Below are 20,850 nucleotides of genomic sequence, written 5' to 3' on the forward strand. Positions count from 1 at the left end.
TCAGTTACTCTTGACTGTACCATTCTCAAAGCCAAGATCTACCCATTGGGATTTAATAACAATTCAAATGCATTTTAGAAAATATTTTTTTATTTGTATATAAAAGTTATTCCGTATTACAATTTAATTAGAATCTGTTCCCACCAGTTTTTTACAACTTTCACATGGTATCTAGAATATAATGCAAAGCTATCTTTAATTTACATAACTTCATACAATTGTCATCTGGCACTTACTTTGTCTAGTAAGACCTAGAACTATTTTTTTATGTTACATTAAAATTACAGCAGACATTAAATGCAACATTCAATGTAGGCAATGCTTTTTCTAAATATTTCCATCTTAACAAAGTGTTCTCTCCCCAATGAGAGAACATTAAAACTGAACCTTCCTGCTGTACATTATGTGTGTACCAAACATCTTGCTTCATTTTAAACAAGGGAAAGTATGTACTGAAAGTATAGATGGTAGTACACAAAACTGTTGCACTCCCAAGTTTTAATCTTGGCCACCTTTCAGACATCATCACCTGCAGCTTTTTCTATGTATGCAAACAACTGGCACTCAGAACATTTTATACAGTTAAGACAAAATACTGGAAGTGTGCCCAAGCACACTTATTTAATTTTACTAAATATATTGCCATCAAGTGCCAATAACTGGCAAGTCAATTGGTGTTACAACATTATCACTGCTAGAGGAATCCAATTCTTTAGGCAGACATTCTTTGTAATAGATTGCATTAACAATACTAGAGGTTAGCAGATTTCTTGAACACATGCTTTCAGCACCCAACAGAATACCATAGCTGATTTACAGGAACAAAAATAAGAGAGAACCTTGTAGTCTTTGGCATTTGTTTTAAGTCAATACAAAAATAAGACGTTTTGTAAAGAAAGTTTTAAGACTTCTTCTGTAAACAGGTTTGATATTGCTACAGTTGAATACTGATTGTAAAAGCTTCTACAGGCATTCCCTCATCTTGGAAATAGATGGTTTATTGCCACAACATTATAGTCCCTGTCTGCTTCTCGATCCACCTCGGCTGTGAGTTCTCACAGAGCCATGTAACTGAAGACCTACTGAGCAAAAACCAGATAAAAGCTGTGAAAGCAACGGTACTAAAAGCAAACTTCATGCATGCAGTAATGGGCTGTATCCAGCACTGCAGCTTTGCTAGTGCAGGGGCCTTCAAATGCAGAACAGAACTTCCTCTTCTGTCCCCTCCAGCTCCCCATGCACACTCAAAATCAGTTCCAGAGGGTTGGGAGACCCTCCAGGGGAGATTGGGGGGGCATGCTGGGGAAGGAGAGGAAACCTAAGTCCCACTGTACAAGTGCCACCCTGCTGGACATCACTGGATACAACCCAAAATTATGACCACAAGTGTTCATGCCACAATAAACCTGTTGATGATTCAGAACAGCACATGCTTTTGTGGTGTGATCCTCTCGTGCCAGTGTACATCATAATGCATATGGGGCCCTCAATGACACGTACGTTTCCAAACAAATTTTGACTGGGATGCATTCTAAGATGCCCCAGGCATGTGAAAAGACTGTACCATTTGAGTTTGCTCTCAGGCCCACTTTATACAAGGGTACAGTTGCTTTTCAGGATTTCTCATGTGGCTTCCTTTACAACATTGTGATGAGAGGGACCAATGACAGTAATTACATCCTTCAGCAGTACAGAGAGCCTGGCACAGGAAATAGCCACATCATCAGTCCACCCCATGTAATCTCAACATTACCCAAAAGGCATCAAAGTCACCAGGAGAATAGCAACCCCCCTACTCCTGCAATGGAGGTACTAGACCTCAATTGGAAAAGAAAATTAACAATGCTCTGCCCTAAATTTGGTTCATATTGCTGGATTAAAATACAGAACAAGACTTCTGTGTCTTTAAAACAGCAAGCACAGCTCCTTCACATGGGGTGTGATCGAAGAAGCTTCATCTTTCCATACAAGTATTTGAAAAGACATGGAAGCCCTATATCAATTTCAGCCTCAATTCAAAGCTACCGCTATCAAATTAAAAGGTACTGTCTATTAATATACATTTGGAATGTGAAATTCACATTTGTAGGGCTGAAGAAGTGTGAACCTGGAAGACTTCCGTGGCTGTCATGTATGAGGGCGTGTGCCATGGGTACTTGGTTAGACTGAAAGAACATAGCTGGAACCCTGGTTTGTATACTCGACAGCAGAAACGACAGGAATATAACCTAAATGCACTATTCCAGGTGCAAAATTACACGTTTGACAAAATGGCCAACAACTTCAAAGAGAATGCTAAGTATTTTATGATTTGCAACCAAATAGAGGGCATCGGTTGCCTCTTACTTCTTACCCAGCGGAGGTTGGTCTTCTTTGTCCTCCTCGTCCTCATTCAGAAAATTACCAAGAGCCTGGTGGTGGAAGGAATTAATATAGGAAGAGCTGGATATCCCTAAACTGACTCCCATCACTCCAACATTTATAGCATCTGCAATGTAATACGAGATTTCAATCTTAAACTGTGGCATACTATTAATATAGTTAGCGTACCAAAGCCATTTTAAGCAATACATGCTCCACTTTGCACGTACCTGTGCCAGCAGATCCTTTACTATTTCGTGGTTGATTAGCATAATCAATAACAGTGCAAGAGCGACGATACTGCGAGTCTGGCTAAAAGTGCAAAAAAAAAAGTTAAAGAATCATAGAGTTGAAAGGGAGCCTGAGGATCAATTAGTCCAACCCCCTACAATGCAGGAATCCTGCCCCCAGCTGGTCCTGGGTAGACTTCAGCCACTACCAACCAGATGCACTGACCCATTGCACCATGTTTTGGATCAGGCTATTGCAAAATCAAAATACTCAAAGCACACAATCCTTCCCCATGTCTGGTTCTCCTGTAGCTCTGCTTCTTCCCTACCCCAAAGCCGAGCAGCACTTTATGGGGAACAGGCTGTACTCTTTCCACATCCCCATCTACTCTTCCTTCTCTGCACTATAAAGTTTATCGAAATCTCAAGTAACTTAAGCATGGAGAGAGAGGGTGTAATGTCCTGGTATGTTGCTGCTTCCACATACTGAGAGGCAGAGAGTAATCATTGTGTAAAGCTACTATCATGAATCTGAAAGCCACTCTGAAGGCTCTCTTATCTATTCTCAGGGGGAAGTCAGTCACACACACACACACACACACACACACACACAAACAAACAAACACACACACACATATTTGTTACTCTTTTCCTTCTCCCCCATAGTCCTGAAACTAAGCCAAGGTACATGGAACTGAAGCAATCCCATTTTCTATCTCTGCCGACCTACCCATGTTTCCATTCCTTGCTTCCTCTTGTTTCCCTCTGCCTATTTTAGATGGGAAGTCCTTGTCATAGGAATTTGTCAAGTTACATGCATGCAATGGTGTTCTATAAATTAATTAATATTCATGTGGGAGCCACGCAACCTGGGACAATTAGAAGGGACCAGTGCAGATCCTAATTCATTTCCTTAAAATCTACCATTGAGTGCCGAAGGATTTTGTACCCACACTTAAAATAACAGGGAAACCTGCAAGCATAGGCCTATGGATTTTGATACTGGCCACAGATAATGGCAAGATGAATAGCTACTCTTTCCAGGTTTGAATGTAATTTGAACACACCTTACCCAAAATGCATGCGATGTGTTGGGCCTGGAGAAACTATCAGGTAATAAAAACCTCTCATGCACTGGTTGATGGTTAATTTCATCTGCTATTGCACTGCGAGCCCGGCTAGCATTCCCCCGAGATTTCTGCATGGTGAAGAGAAAAAAGCCATGGGTTTTAGATACAAATTTACACTAAAAGAAATGCAAAAGCTTGGAAATATTGGTATCACACCCTCTGCATTAAGGCAGTAACAGACAGTGGTGCAGTTGATTAATCTGATGAATAACAGAGAGAGACGAACCTTTTCACTCTCCTGGTAAACACACTGCATGAAGCATTCTGCTTCAAGGTTGATAGTCTCAAGAAGTAAAAACAGATCACTCACAACCCAGAAATTAGATATAACTACTTAAGAATTAATAGTTGCTTTGATGGTTGGTGTGGGTTTTAGTTTTAAAAAACGCACAACAATTATTTTTATAATATTCTCTTGTAAATCATAAACATTCATTCAAACAAAACAAAACAAAAACCGATTCTTACTATCTTACAGTAAGGACCACAAGGCGAGGCTTGAAGAATCCCCTGTCATTCTAAGACCAGAATTGTTTCAACAGAAGAGGTGGCTTACCATTTGCTTTTGAGATCCCAAATGATCTGCTATATCTACAGTACTAATTGGAGGCAGAAGGTTATTTCTGCTCAGTGGCATTGGGGAAGGTGATGACAGTTGCTCATTTGCAGTGGACCTGGAAAAGACCAATGACAATTACTAAAAACGACATTTGCACTGGAAATTACAAGACTGATGTGAATTCAAGGTAAATAACAAAAAGAAGTGTCCATGCAAGTTGATGAAAAATACTGGGTTTCAGTGTGGAGAGTCGATGAGATTGTGGCTTAAATGGTGAGCTCCACGTGGGAGAAACTCCAGCAGAGATGAGAAATGGAGGAATCGGCATGCATTTTGTAGACATTTCTCTCCAATACTGAACCATCACCAGTGAGGAATACAAAGTGATTGCAGCTATTTCAAGCTTCAACACTTTTCCTAGTTTAAGGCTAAAGGAGGAAAATAACTGTCTTCCACAGGTAACCTGGCACCCTTCAAAGCTGATTTATTTAAATTATTTCATCGCAATTAACTGCAACACAATTTCAGGACTGCTTTCAGTCTATGAAATGCCTTCCTTGTTGAGTCCTTTCAAAACGCTGCTTCTCTTTTACCTCTAAAAATCAATGGCCAACGTGACCTAACGGACGGATTTGCCTCAAGCTTAACATGTATCTGCAATGATAGCCTAATAAGTCTTATCAAAGGCTTAGACTTCAGGAATGGATTGAGGCAAAATACTCGCTTGCCATCCATTATTCAATCACGAGAGAAGAGAGTGATATGTGTGAGCTGAAATACAAGAAACATACCAATGGAACAAGGCAGGCTTTTACTAGCATCTGAAGCAGATATCATCACACAGTGAAGCTAAGTGTCTGACATAATATGCATCTTGATATATGACTGAAATGGATGAGACAAGTTGTGTTAAACTCAACTCAAGTAAGACAGATGCTTGAGGGCAAAGGGAAGCTTTTTGCAGATTCTGTATCAACCTCTTTAGTTGTCAGCACCTGTCCATTGATTGTGTAGGTGGGGCACACTTTGGGACCAATCCATCTTGTGTCCAAGTTTCAACTGTGGTCACATTTACTTCTTCTAGGTCTATACCTTGGTTACCTTGTGGGATGAATACTGCAGGGCTCTCTACCTGGGGCTGTAGAATGGAAAATACACAGTAGCTGCAACTGGTCCAAGCTCAAGTAGCCAATCTCTTTCAGCACTGCTATACTGCCTCTCAATTTTATACTGGACTCAAAGGAAATCCTTGTTCTGCCTATAACTTGGCCCTCTCACTGCTCAGCAAGCACCCCTCTGTGACAGAGCTTCTGTAATATTTGTCCATTATATTTATGAGCCACTCTGTAACAATGTTCTTTGAGCAATGAACAAATAAAACAGCTTCACAAAATCAAAGAACACAGCGAAACAAAGACTAAAAGCCAACAGCCAAGGGAGCACGATGCAACTCTAAACTTATCTGCTACCATAAAAGGGGGCGAGGGGAAATTTCCCGAAGAGACAAAACTCTAAACTTCCAAGTAAACCTAGTAGGTTTCAATAATGCATTTGGCTGGCATGCATATCTGTGGTACGATAAGGTAAAAGTACATAAAGCGTTTAAAAATCATATAGTTAGAAAAGCATTGTTTAATGTTTGGATAAGATATAAAGATTTGCTAGAAAAGAAAACCCCAAGATGGGTGTCACCAATGGAAGCGAAGGCACAGAAAAAACTCAATATGGAGGCCAAATGGCCGAAATATTGGGAAATTCTGGAACAAGATGGAGACAGACTAAAATTGCAGAGTTTTGAAAAATTGAAAAATAAAGTGCGAGATTGGCTCCATTATTACCAAATAATGGAGGCATACAATTTAGACAAAAAAGTTGGTTTCCAGGTGGAAAAATCAAAATTGGAAACAGAACTGTTAGATCCAAAAATCAAGAATTTGTCAAGAATGTATAACTTGCTGTTGAAATGGAACACTCAGGATGAAACGGTGAAATCAGCTATGATTAAATGGGCACAGGATGTTGGACATAATATAATGATGGCTGACTGGGAACAGTTATGGACCACAGGTATGAAATTCACGGCATGTAATGCCTTAAGAGAAAATTTAATGAAAATGATTTATAGGTGGTACATGACACCAGTCAAGCTTGCAAAAATCTACCATTTGCCCGACAATAAATGTTGGAAATGTAATGAGACTGAAGGTACATTCTTTCACCTTTGGTGGACATGCCCAAGGATGAAGACATACTGAGAGATGATTTATAATGAAATGAAAAAGGTACTTAAATATACCTGCTTGAAGAAAGCAGAGGCCTTTCTCCTGGGCATGGTCGGCCAATTGGTGCCAAAGAAGGATAGAACCTTTTTTATGTATGCAACAACAGCAGCAAGAATACTTAACGCGAAGTATTGGAAGACACAAGATTTACCCACCCGGGAAGAATGGCAGATGAAGTTGATGGACTATATGGAATTGACGGAAATGACTGGCAGAATCCGAGACCAGGGAGAAGAGTTGGTGGAAGAAGACTGGAAAAAGTTTAAAGACTATTTACAGAAATATTGTAAAATTAATGAATGTTAGAAAAATGTTGGAATGAAATTATATGGCTTTAGTAGAAATGTTATAAGGAATTAAGTATAAATAGATTAATAGAGTATTAAAGGAAAAAATAAGGTTAGAATGTGTTAAGATAATTATAGGATAGAAAACAGAGGAAGATGGAAAAAAACTGCTGAAACAATTAACTGAAGTGGAATACAAAAAGGGAGGTGTGAGGAGGTCGTGGAAATAAGTGAATGAAAGATAAGATATTGAAATTGTTTGATTTATTTTAAACTGTTTTTGTTTTGTTTTGTTAGTTTAATGTGTTTATGTTATGTAGTGTTTTTGTATTGTATTGTTTCTGTAGTGTTTAAATTGTTGGAAAAGTAATAAATACTAATTAAAAAAAAATAGGTCACACGTAAAAATGAAAAGAAAAAAAAAACTTCCAAGTAAACAACAAGAACAGAAGGACTGCGGAGAGAGAATCAAATATGTGTTTACAAAGAACTGAAACTATTGCAGATTCTGTTCTTAATGGTATACTAGTGCTAGTCCTCATTCAGCATTAATGGCATAGTGTGGCTATCCACATGCAATGCATGCAGGATAAACTCGCTCTGGAGGTGGAAGTGCTGTTCCTGGGCTCCTTTGGGAGGAAGGGTAGGATATATAAATTTAATAAATAAAGGTCCCTCTGCGGCTTTTGAAAAATGTACCATGCCCCAGAGGAACAGAGCCTCCACAAACCTTTGTGTTTTTAAAGAAGAATACATTTTAAAGGCTTATGTAAAGTAGAGGTTCCACTCAATAGTTACCCTTCTTGTCCTTATTTTAAAGGATTTCATAAACATTCCTGCTCTTGAGCAGTACAATGGTGAAATGCTTTACCTCAAAAATAGCAGATCATAAAATAGCACAGATGTGAAGAACTGGATCGGAAGGGGAATTGTGTTGCCCAGCACTAAAGATATAATGGGCACTATCTTTCAGATGGCTATAATAAGCAGCCACATTTTATGTAGTACAGTGGTACCTTGGTTCCCAATCGGCTTAGTAGTCGAATAAATCGGCTCCAAAACTCCGCAAACCCAGAAGTAAATGTTCTTGTTTTTGAATGTTTTTCAGAAGCTGAATGTCCAAAAGGAGGTTTCCAATTGAGTGCAGGAAGCTCCTGCAGACAATCGGAAGCCGCGCCTTGGTTTTTGAACAGTTTCGGGAGTCGAACAGACTCCCAAAACGGATTAAGTTTGAGAACCAAGGTACCACTGTACTCTATTGCTGGAGAAAGTCTGCATTTTCCTTGCAACAGTCTATCGTGACTTGGGTGATAGGGAAATGGTGATTCCCTACAGAAGAGGTATAAGCTGGAGAAGCGGATGTTTTGATTCTCTACATCATCAAATAATAAAAAGGTAAAGGTAAAGGACCCCTGACAGTTAAGCCCAGTCGAGAATGACTCTGGGGTTGCGGCACTCATCTCGCTTTACTGGCCGAGGGAGCTGACGTTTGTCTGCAGACAGTTTTTCCAGGTCATTTGGCCAGCATGACTAAGCTGCTTCTGGTGAAACCAGAGCAGCGCACGAAAACGGCATTTACATTCCTGCCGGAGTGGTACCTATTTATCTACTTGCACTTTGACGTGCTTTCGAACTGCTAGGTTGGCAGGAGCTGGGACCGAACAACGGGAGCTCACTCCGTTGTGGGGATTTGAACCGCCGACCTTCCAATTGGCAAGCCCAAGGCTCAGTGGTTTACACCACAGCACCTCCCCCGTCCCAACATCAAATAATAACTGCACAAATAAAGTGATAACCAGGAAAGGCTTCAGCTCATACATGAAATCTTACAAAAGAACAGCTCAGAACATAGTCACAATTTTCACAGGCAGTGTCTAGTGTCTCCTTTTGCAAAACAGAACAGATTAGATAACAAATATTAGTTATCCGACTGCCTGTTTCACCCACCCCACCCTCGACTTCCATAAGATCTGATCCTGTCACGCTGAACATTTCAAAAGGCAGAGATTTAAGCCAGAAGTACGTATCAACCTACAGCCGTGTTCCCCTGATGACATCCTCCATGGATCTCGGTGTCCCTGAGCGAGAATGGCTCGTGTTGATGGGGTGCAGAGTACGTGGTGGAGGGTTGCGCCTTCTAGCAGACTGTGCAGAATAGGACAGAGAAGATGTACTGAGCTCAAGTGGGCGATTTGGCCGAGCTCTGGTTGACAGGATAGAAGTGGAGCCTGGCCTCATAAGCAATCTGTCATCCAAGTCTCTGGCACCAAGTGGGGGAAAGCATAGAGGCAAAATGAAATATTCATAAACTGATCTTGCACCATCCGCATCAATTAACGAGGCACAATACCACTACAGAGGCAGCTACTGCACAGCTATTCTGCTCTATAAAGCCCATGTGTATCCCGGTAAGATGGTCTGAAGGCACATGAGGTCAAAGCTAAGCAGGTTCAGTTCATGCCTGGGTGTGTGAACCACAAGTCCACCACCTTTGGCTCCATGACAGAAGAAAGGCACAGTATAAAATGAGTTTTTAAACATGTGCAAGGAAAACAGATTCCATCCTAACATTATTACCCTTAGCATTTGCATTTCAATGAAAAGGGGATGCTAAAAACCTATTGTGCTGCAGGAGCCACTAGACTGAGCAAATCCACTAGCATATTAAGTATGAATTTTACATCTTCTGCATGTTGAGAGGTGTAATTGATTTCTATGTGGGGGTTTTGATAGTAACCTGAGCTAGTTTGTTCTTTAGCCTAGCTCAGTTTTAGACAAGCCAAAATGGACTAGAGTAGAAGCATTCAATGGTTCCTCCACAGCTGTGGGTGCACAGAGGAAGAAGGAGTTTAAAAGTCAATATAAACTTAGAAAAACTTGAATCCCAACACTACTGCTTCCTTTTATCTCTAACTCGCAGGGCAGCTTTCATACACAACAAATAAAAGATGGCTACTCTTACAATATTTTATCCATCAGAGGCAAGTTCCTTTGGTGTAAGGGGATCCCATGAATAACCATCAAACCATTCAAATTACGTTGTGGACCACCGCTCGTTCCTTGTGAGAGATTTGCCTGCAGGTTACAAGAAATTAAATTTGCCCTCAGCATTAAATGAAAGATATGCATTTGTTAATTTCCAATCTCGGCTCTTACTGAAAAAAGGATTGGAAAAGAGTAAATGTCAATGGACTCAAGAAAAGCAGTGCATACCCTCAATTTGTTCATAAGTAACACGTAACAAGGCATTAATGGTCTTATAAGCAGTTCTTATATCGTTTTAAATTACACACTATTTATTATATAACATGGCTTCGTAACCAAGATAATTAAATTGTTTAAGCTTAGCATAAATTAATCTGGATGAAATACTTTCAGCAGAGAAAAGAATGTTTACGTCACACGCATAAACAAACATAGTTAGATTTCTACTTTGTGTATATGCTACCAACTAACTACTCAGTCCTTGTACACCTGCATGACTGCATGATAGATTGATTTCAGTGGCCCTTGTCACCAGCTACACGTGTACGACTGCTGAAATTCTCATTGCTGACAAAGCATGCATTATCTTGAGGTAAATCTTAGGAAACAGGGAGAGGGGGCACTTGCTGTTCTCAACTGCTGAACTGGTCCCTGCTGCACATATTGGTAGCCACATCCCGACCCAACGGCAGAGAAATCAAACTTGAGCATCAGTAAGTCAGCTGGGCTTACTGTGTTTTACAACCACCTCTCTTATCAGGTTAAGAGAAAGGGCATGGTCCCTTAATCCCCCCTTCTTTGTGGCAGGCCTCCCCCAGCCTTGTAAGAATTTTCTCACCTAAAGTATATCTGGTTACAGCAGCTTCTGTACTGAAAAGACACAGTGTCTGTCATAGCTCGCTGCAGCCTTCCCTCACTTATAACATCCAATGCAAAATAATACCACTCTAGAGTTAGCTGACCTTTAGGAGTAGGTTTTTGAAAGGTCAAAAGGGGGACTAGGAAAAGTCCTTAGTACTGGGGTGCCAAATCTATAATCCTAAAAAAATGTAAGCACAAATCTCATTGCCGTTTGTTACTGAATTTATTCAGGATCAGCCTAAACTTGCTAAGATGGGATATTATTAATGTTTGACTAAATTGCTTAACAAACTAGTGAATGAGGTTCTCCCTTCCCCAGACACTGCATCATATGTCCCATTGCTTCCTTAATAACAAAGGAATCCAAGAAACAGTGTGACCCAAAGCTGTCTAATTTGGAAGTAAGTTCTGCTGAAATTAATGTACAATACTTCTGTGGTAATGAATTTTGACTCAAAATAGTTCTGCATTATCTGGGAAAACGCAAAATCATCATCATCATCATCCACCCGCCATATTACACTGGTAGGAGAAAGAAAAGAGCTATACCCCCTGCATCATACATACTTCCGGTGTTTTTCTCTTCTTTTTGCTTTTGCGGACACATCGGTGTTTTGAGTACTATGCATACAATAAGGTATACATGAGGAAGACAGAGGATTATACAGGGAAGTGAAAGGGGGAAAATAAAAAAGGAAAGAAACCGAGTTAAAATGGATCAAACACTAGTTAAACCTTGGGTTCTTATCTTTATTATGGAGAGTATGCAGAGCAAGAACTAGTACACATTTTAAAAAACAAAGGTAATTAACAGAGATGCTTTATACAGCCAAGCAGCAAAATAAGAGTGCTCTCTGTTGCCAACTAAGCTGGGTAATGATTGAGTTGGTATCTCCCATACCAGTCCTCTAACTCTGGATACCTCTTATTTCATCAAAGCGCAAAGAAGGAAAATATTTTCAAAATAAGTTAGATAGAATTTTAAGAGTTGTGACAGTACGTGATAAAGTGAAAGTTTTGCAAGGACAGATATAGTCAAGCCATTGCAATGTCTAATTTTCAGGCAAGTTAACACGATGAATTTCCTTGCCTAAACACCGTCTCAACCTGATCTGTCTTCTTAAACTTACCAGATTTGAAGGGATGGAGGGCATCTTAGTTTGCGGCATTCGAGGTAATAACAGAGGCAAAGGCTCAAACTGCATAAAAGGACTTCCTGAATCTGTCCGGTTTGTTTCAACAGTTATGACATTCTTCTCATCATCTACCAGAAATAGGACAAACATAAATCACTATGCACTGTTCAATTTGGATTCTTATAAAGCAAAATTTTAAGAAAGGTGGCTTTTATCTCCTTGAAAAGTACATAAATGGGCTTCATACTCTTTTGATTTTAATCAGAGACATTTAAAAGAGCTAGAATACATGGAGTTCAATGCATGTCAGTGGACCAAAATATCTGGTCATTAAAATCCACACAGGATAAGACTTCCCAATGCAATTTATAGCAAACTGCAAGAGTCTTCAACTATGACTCACTGGACTGAAACTGTTTCTAGGCATAAGGCGTATTTCGGCAGGGGGGTGGGGGCGGAATATAGCTTGCTAAGTATTTAACACTACATTTTGAAGTGAGCAGGGAAAACTTTGGAGAATGATATCCACTGCATGTTAGCCTTGAAACTTACCTGAGACTGACCCTTCCCAGTGTCTACAGATTAATTGCTCCATATGGCCCAAGACTTCACTCCAGACATCATCAAACACATAGGAAAGGACAGCATCTCTCATGCAGTAGGATGGCGAGATAGGAGGGAAACCTAATTTCCGTCTGTCAGGTGAGAGACCCATTTTCCAATCATGCAACTCTTCTTCCCTTTGAATGAAACAAGATAATGTTACAGTTCTGTTTTAATTTTATATAATCAAAGCCAGAAGTGACTTTGTGCCTACCTGACAAATTTAGAGCTGATGGGTGGAATTCAATGCTGAACTCTTCTAATTATTCTGTCTGAGCAATCCCTGCAGCTTACCAGATGGAATGAGCCCCCCTCCCCCGCCACTGCTCTGGGGGGCTTTCCCAATGACCCTAAGAGGTGGGGAGAGGAAAACCTGTTGTGAAAGTCCTTGCACAGGGCTTCTGCTGACAGAGATGGTTAGGTGACTCCTGCCCTTAAGAGTGGTAGTCAACAAAGTTTTACTCAGAGCAGACCCACTGAAATTAATATACTCCCCATCACAATGGGTTCCTGCTGAGCAACTGAAAACTTTGAGGGATTCAATGACTAGCCAGGATTTGGCACAGGACTCAGTGGTCATGACTGGATCACAGAATTAACACTCCCTACCTCCATTCCAAAGACAAACAATCAAGACAGCTAGAAGGAAATACTACAGTAAAGATGAATAACTGTCAGTCCAGTGGCTGAAAAACTCTATGCACATATTATTATTATTTTTTGGAACTTTGTGAATCATAAATAGCAAGCACTACATTTCCACTAGTTATGCTAGTAAAACGGCATTGGATCTACCATGTTAATAGACATTTTATTCAAATGAGACATAAATAAAATGTGCAGTTTGAGTTCAGGTCCTTTGGCTCACAAGTTTCCAGTGTGTCCTCTGCCATTCAGCAACTTGCCCACCTAGTACTATATGCATTGCATGATAATCAGCATTAAGAACAACATCATGATGCTGGTGAGGAATAAAGTTGCAATTTTAAACTCAACAGCTATTTAGTGAGACAATCACCAAATCTATAGTGTGGCACCACCGACGAGGATTTACAAAACTACGGTATTATTTCAGTGGAACAACAACAACAACAACAAAATCACTGTGTGATTTATTATTTTCTACTGTTAGGAACAAATTACATTTTAGCAATTAATTCCAAGTCACTAGGAGCAAATATCAGTGCAGACTAGGTTAAACAAATATTCAATACCTACACATCTCTGCGATCAAATGCTAAATATTCCTCCATTACACCTTCAGAGACAATCACTCCACCGTCTCCTTCTTCACTCTCCAATAAACACAATTCAGGTGGTTCTGAAATGTTGTCTTCTTTACATATAGGAGTAACAGAAAGAGGAACCTTTTTGCCCAAAATACTAAACCTGAAAAAAATGGCAGTAAACAAGAAGGATTACTTTTATATCTCAATGGTACAGTTATGGTATTGGTGACATGGGCAGATTTTCCCACTCACCCATGGAGGCTCTTAAGCTCTCCCAACAGCAATGGACAAATATCAAAACCCAACCATAAAATGAAAGCTGGAAAAATTATTCAGTTTTAATAATAATGATGATGATGATGTTAGGCTTTTGAGTTGACTTATTTCATTTTAGACAACAAACCCAAAAGACAGACCTAATTATCCTGAATGCAATTATACCCACTCTCTTCTTTTTAAGCACTAAGAGTAAATAAATAATCTCAGAAACAGTTTTCTTAAATATTCCAGAAAGTAGTTGTGGAGAAATTAGCTTATGAGCCCTCTGACATTGTAGGAGCTAGTACAACTAGCAGTAGAATGCTAAGATTGTTTAGACATTCATTTAATTCCTTTATTATACTTGGTATGTGATCACCTTCTGACATGGGATCAACTACCATCCTACCAATACCATACAAGCTATCCTTACTAAACCCCCCCCCTTTGAAATGACGAATCCTATATGATATCATAAACAGCTACTGAAGCTCACCAAGTTTCAGAAACAGTTTGCCATATGGCATGGAGGGCAGATGTCTAAGGAAACAATAGTAAAGTATCCATTTGCTCACTTCTTTGAATCCTAGCCAATTCCACCAGTGTTTGCTAGGCATGTGGACAATATCTGAAATGTATTAACGCTGCTTGCAATATATTACTGATGCTATAGCTACATTCAAAAAGCATGGTTTGTTCTGAACGGCAAATACATTTCATAAACAAAAATAGTTACAAAGAAGACTAATTTCTTCTTCCAATGAAAATAAGGTGGTTATAGTGATGCTATTTTTTTAAAGTCATTTTATGCTTCATTTGACAGCAGCTGACAGTGCAATCCCATGTATGCATATAAGTGTAAAAGTATATAAGGTAAAGTGTATAGACTGCAGTCCTAAAGTGCAATCCCATGGTCCTGCAGGGGCGGGGCGAGGGGAAAGCATTCAAAGGGTGATAGGATTTAGCAGGTTTCCCTCTTCACAGAAGCTTCATGAGTGGGGCATGAGGTCCACCTCCCCGAGGCCTCCTTGATGCAAAATGTGGGGTGGGGAGCTTTAAAAAAAAAAAAGCTCAAAAGGGGAAAGCTCAGCAGGGCTTTGTATTTGGCAGTTAATCCACCACAAACATTCCCCATACCTTGCCCCAGTAGGTTTGCTCTGCCAATCATTCATTGATAATGGAACACTTCTGCAGAATTAGAGATCACTGATACTTACTCACTCGGATCTTTCTCTAGTGATGGGGTCATATCTGATGAACCTAAGGTGCTGCAAGTTGAACTCAAGTACCAGCCATAACCTTCGTCTGTGGGAATCACTACCTGTTTCCCTACAATCCTGATATTAAAGAGAATTATTTTTAAAATTACAAATGGCTTTGGAGAAACTGGCAAAGTATGCCTAATCCACAAAATAAGACCTAAAGCATTCAGCAGGTATACAAAACCTACAACTCAAGGAAGGAATTTACTTGTGAGGGAAGGAAGGTGCAAGCAACAACTACTCTTGAAGAGCACTTACTTTGCAACATCAAGATAAAATTATCATCTCCTGCAACATTATGTTAGTATGTTCCAACAAAGCACTTCTTACAGTTGAGTCATTCAGCATCAAAGAAGAGATTTGGAAAGAAACAGCGGAATCAGCCACTGTGTTGGTCCATAATGATTCACTCAGGAACAAGAGCAGAGAGGGCGGCACATTTAGAACAAAAACTGAGCCTCTACAGCAGTCGTGAAGAAGCTGAAAAGTACAGCTTTGTGCTGTTTTCTAGTACTGTGAAATACATCACTAACACATCATGAAAATACCTGAGATGGGGAAAGCTTGACATCCATTGTTGGCACTCCTCCTCTAGGCCTTCAACATACATGCTTGTTTTCTGTTCATACAAGAGCTCATCAATATATCTAAATATTTGTTGTACTTGCCGCGTGGCAGCTTTATCAAATTCCTGAAGAGAAATTAGGGAAGAAATAAAAATAGGAAACAAAATTACATCTTTGGGGTATTATGTGGACTAACTAGCTAGTTTCACAATTTAGCAGGATACTCAGGACTTTCTTCGTAAAGCAAATATAAAATTAACCTTGTAGCACACACTCGCATGAGAAGAGATGGGGGGATTTATAATTCATTTTTCACCATGCCTCCTCCAGGCACCACACCTGAAGGGTTAAAGGGTCCTCGGGGGATACTCAAAGCTTTAAATCCAGGTCATATGCTCAGTGGCCAGAGAATACTGACTGTGTGCTAAGAGTGTGTTTTTCCCTAAGGAAACCTAGGAGGGAGAAACAATGGAATATCTATCTATTTTTAAAAAATAAATACATAAACAAAGATATTGGGATGTTATGACTGACACACTGAATAGAAGCACTCTTTGTTGCAGGGCCCACTAGGAAAGAATAAATGAGTAAGCTGAATGAAGAATTGCTAATACAACTCAAAATGTAGTTCAAGGCCAAAAGGGAATGGGGCTGCACCAAGTCCATTGCTATAGGATGGGACCCAAGTCTTCTAGAATCTTATCAGGATGGCTTAAATTTGAATGTCATTTGTTTCCAAGGTCTATTTAAAATAGTAATATGTCAGACTTGAGTATTGTCCTAAGCCATGAAAGTTTTACTGATTGATTTGCAAGAAACTTTTTACATTTTAATCGGCAATACAATAACAAAACTAACAAAGATGAAGAGCAGAAGAGGGAGGAATGGGGAAGGATCAGATAAGAGATGGAGTTCTTGAGCCCCAGGTGCAATCCAGGTAATAAGATGATTTAAGTATTTGAAACAATGCGCCAGATTGCAATTCTAATTTTCGAAGGATCTTGTTTGTTAAATTATCCAAAACAGGGTCACTGACTTCTAAAGAGGAACTACAATAATAATTTTTATCAGAAACCTAAAGTTATTGGACTCTGAAACGTGCAAATATTTTTAAGATAAAGACTGTTCTTAAGGATGCTGAATTCTGAACCAACTTCCAAGAATGAATACACACAACTCTATTAGGACTACAATATTTTTGCAGCATTCACTGCAAAAAAAACATGTGCATGAGTCAAAATAAAAAAAATCCTTCCAGTAGCACCTTTAAGACCAACTAAGTTAGTTCTTGGTATGAGCTTTCGTGTGCAAGCACACTTCTTCAGATACACTGAAACAGAAGTTGCCAGATCCTTCTATATAGTGAGAAGGTGGGGAGGGGTATTACTCAGAAGGGTGGTAGGAATGGGAGATTGGCAGATAGCTGAGATGAGCCTGCTGACGACTCTTAACGACTGTAATAGGTCTTACAGGAAAAGGCAAGGGGTGAGAAGGTGAGAAATGGCTTAGTCATGTATAATGGGATAAGAATCCAATGTCTTTGTTCAAACCAGGTCTCTCCATGGTTTTAAGTTTGGTAATGAGTTGCAATTCAGCAGCTTCTCTTTCCAGTCTATTTCTGAAATTCCTTTGTAGTAAAACAGCTACTTTGAGATCTTGTATAGAATGTCCTGGGAGATTGAAGTGTTCTCCTACTGGTTTCTCTGTTTTGTGATTCTTGATGTCAGATTTATGTCCATTTATTCTTTGGCGTAAGGTTTGGCCTGTTTGTCCAATATAGAGAGCTGAAGGACACTGTTGGCATTTGATGCCATACACAATGTTAGATGATGAGCAACTGAATAGTCCCGAGATGGTATGTGTGATGTTGTTGGGGCCAGTAATGGTGTTGTCCGGGTGTATGTGGCAGCAAAGTTGGCATCTGGGTTTATTGCAGGCTCTGGTGCCAGTGTCCGTGTTAAGTCTGGTTGTAGTATTATTGTGGGTTAGGAGTTGTTTAAGATTGGGTGGCTGTCTGTAGGCAATGAAAGGTCTTCCTCCCAGAGCTTGAGAAAGAGAACTGTCATTGTCCAGGAGAGGTTGTAGATCTCTGATGATGCGTTGTACTGTTTTAACTTGTGCATGAGTGTAACTGAAATATGTCAAAGCTTGTACCGGCCTGCCTACTGACTCATAAGAGTATTTGTTAGGACCAATGTGCGAAATTATGTGAAGGACAGAGGTCTAAACTTATCAATAATATTTTTCAAAGGATTATTCTCATTTTAACTGAAGGATTATAATCTACTCACATCATAGCCCCAAGAAAAGACTGAGCTGTCTTCTGTAGATGTGCCTGTGAAGCTCTGACTAGCTGACCATGAGTTTCCATCGTCTACTGAAGTGACAGATTGGTAGTTTGAATCTTTTGTACTTTCAGACTCACTAAAATGTACAGGGAGAGTGGAGAGAGAAGAGAGAAAGGGAATCTTAATATAAGAAAAGTCATATGAGTTAAGCTTTCCAAAGTGAATAGGAAGTATATGGGGAACAGTTTAGATTCTAGTGGGGAAGATATCTTTCAAATAATGTAATTCTGTGGATACACGTTAAAGGTACCATAAAATAGACACACATATGAAGTTCTGCTAACGATAAAATATGTTTTAGTCCAATTTATTACTACTGGACTGAAGAAGGAAGCTAAAGTTACACCACCAAATGAAGTTTAGTAACAATGAAATCAAATTATATTGTAACTAACAATATTATATAAACATCATGAAATGAAAATTGGTAACAATGAAATCACATTATATTGTTTCTAACAACATTATTTAAACATCAATGTACGTGAACAATACTTAAGAACAGTTGATGTTGTTTTTTGTTATTCTGGAGCCCCAAGTTGCAATTATACAACTAAAAATGAAACATGCATATCAACTAGAAAATAAAGACTTGTTTTTAAAAGCAGCTATGATCTACTGCAAGAAAATTGGTGCCTCTTCTTAAATGGGGTTTCCGTGTATTACCATGTCCCCATTCTAGAGCACTGGAAAAAAGAATGACTTTATTTATTTTCAATAAAGTTTGTAATTAAAAAAAGGAGAGAGAAAGACTATCTCTTGCCTTTGGTATCTGATGACACCATGTTGCAAATTAAAGCAATAGGTTACGCCTTTCCAAAAAGGCATTGCTGGCTTCATAGGATTAACATTTGACCATGACCAAACAACAGACAGTCACTATTTGACTGGATGTTTAACAAGTGTCCCAGACCTACTAAAAGTGGAGGGGGAAATAGCCATAGGAATGAAAAATGAAAGCAGTCAACAGAAATGTATTTTCCAACCTCTTCTCACAAACCTCCCCCCACAAATATTTACACTATCTGAATACCTTGAAATGTCTTCCTGACTTTCAGTAGATGGATAACTGTCATCCAGTGAGTCTGGCAGGGGATGATGTTCTAAGGAACTTTTTGTAAGTCCTCGGCTAAAAAAAGAGCGGGGGAAGAAAAGTAAAAATGTGATTCAAGTAAAGGTAAAGGGACCCCTGACCATTAGGTCCAGTCGTGTCCAACTCTGGGGTTGCAGCGCTCATCTCACTTTATTGGCCAAGAGAGCCGGCGTACAGCCTCCGGGTCATGTGGCCAGCATGACTAAGCCGCTTATGGCGAACCAGAGCAGCGCACGGAAACTCCGTTTACCTTCAGTGGAAATAAATTACAGCCTCTAACAGTGACTTTAACGTCTTCTTACCAACAAGCAATCAGCATTAAAAATTGTTGGGAACTGTTTCTTATTAACATAAATATGTTAAGTTTTTAAAATATACATTCAAGCCTGTCACACCAGAAGAACGCAAAAGGTTTTCGTATGACATTGATTGGTTCTGTAGCACGTTACACTTCTGCTTTGAGGGCCACACTTCCATTTTGAGCATTACACTGACAATTTGAGTGTTACACTGAGGTCTATCTGTTTTTGCTATTTATTTTGTGTTTTTGCTTTGCGGCTTTTTTGTTTTGTTTTTGTGACTGTGTGGAACCCAGTTCAGGTACTGACTGATTGTGTGACTACAGTACCTTCTTTATTGCTTTCATTTTATGGATCAATGGTCTCATCAGATAGTAAAATTCATGTTAAATTGCTGTTTTAGGGGTTGTTTTTCAAAGCCTGGAACGGATTAATCCATTCTGCATTACTTTCTACTGTATGGGAAAGCGCGCCTTGGTTTTGGAACAGACTTCTGGAATGGATTTACCAGTTTTGAGAACCAAGGTACCACTGTAAAGCTGAATTACTGTGTTGTGAAATGATGCCTGTCTCCAAAGCAGAAAGTTTGGGAAGCTCTGCCCCAGGTGGTAGCAGTGGCAAGATTTTATTGATATCGCTGTTATCTCAGCCTTGGTTTTCAGGGAGGTGGTAAATCAACTCCTGTGGGTTAGTATGACAGATTGTTCCTCCACCAATGAAAAAAACAACAACACTCAAGCCACGGATAGGCAAACTCAGCCCTCCAGATGTTTTGGGACTACAATTCCCATCATCCCTGACCACTGGTCCTGTTAGCTAGGGATGATGGGAGTTGTAGTCCCAAAACATCTGGAGGGCCGGGTTTGCCTATGCCTGCTCTGAGCCTAGAAAACAGGGTGAAAGTTAGGCTGGGACCTTTCTCTCCAGCAAGGCGGCTTTCCACGTGGAGGGGCCTGTTTTGGTGGGCTCGAGGGCATCCCGTCAGGGGAGCCCGCTTTCCCCCGAGGCACTCCGGAAAGATACAGCCCGGACCCGCCCCCTCCCGAGGCCTCCGTCTCCTCCGGGACGCCCCACCAGGCCGCGGCGGCAGGGTCGCCGTCGGGGAGTCGGAAGGGTCCCCCGCCCGGACGGAAGGCGCCTCAGGGTCGCGACGCCAGCAAGGAAAGGCCACTCACATCCCCTGGGCGTCGGGGGCCACCGGCTTCCGTGTGTATCGCGAGATCATCCTCCCGCCTCAGCGCTGCATCTCGGTCCCTGTCGGCGCTGCCGGCTGGCCGCCTCGGCCCTCGGCCGCCATGGCGACGCCCCGCCCCGCCTGCCCTTCCGGTCCGCTCTAGGCCAGCGGAAGCCTCCACTCTGTG

At 40.3% G+C, this 20,850-nt stretch overlaps 1 protein-coding gene and 1 long non-coding RNA gene across 7 annotated transcripts; both read right to left on the minus strand.

Annotated features, from left to right (window-relative positions):
* Positions 1–72: 72 nt before the first annotated feature.
* On the minus strand, positions 73–20,849 carry FAM149B1 (family with sequence similarity 149 member B1). Of its 5 annotated transcripts, none has more exons than XM_081004672.1 (16): positions 20,665–20,848; positions 19,131–19,226; positions 18,041–18,173; positions 15,732–15,874; positions 15,139–15,258; positions 13,653–13,823; positions 12,384–12,571; positions 11,826–11,959; positions 11,263–11,316; positions 9,812–9,924; positions 8,885–9,109; positions 4,278–4,395; positions 3,664–3,789; positions 2,592–2,673; positions 2,354–2,488; positions 73–1,079 (listed from the first exon to the last, which is right to left on the minus strand). In XM_081004672.1, exons 1-16 carry the CDS (start codon positions 20,712–20,714, stop codon positions 1,012–1,014), a joined length of 1,956 nt encoding a protein of 651 aa, XP_080860798.1. In that variant the 5' UTR covers positions 20,715–20,848; the 3' UTR covers positions 73–1,011. The 5 variants fall into 5 exon arrangements, with proteins under 5 accessions (XP_080860798.1, XP_080860797.1, XP_080860799.1 ...); XM_081004671.1 differs by having other exon boundaries at positions 73–1,082; XM_081004673.1 differs by lacking the exon at positions 11,263–11,316 and having other exon boundaries at positions 73–1,082; positions 20,665–20,847.
* LOC308476845 lies at positions 5,605–8,878 on the minus strand. Of its 2 annotated transcripts, none has more exons than XR_013986130.1 (2): positions 7,291–8,878; positions 5,605–5,809 (listed from the first exon to the last, which is right to left on the minus strand). It is a non-coding gene; the product is annotated as an uncharacterized lncRNA (long non-coding RNA). The 2 variants fall into 2 exon arrangements; XR_013986131.1 differs by having other exon boundaries at positions 7,288–8,878.
* Position 20,850: the final 1 nt, after the last annotated feature.

This window comes from Podarcis pityusensis (assembly GCF_964106645.2).
Source record: "Podarcis pityusensis genome assembly, chromosome: 5".
Classification (NCBI taxonomy): Eukaryota; Metazoa; Chordata; class Lepidosauria; order Squamata; family Lacertidae; genus Podarcis; species Podarcis pityusensis.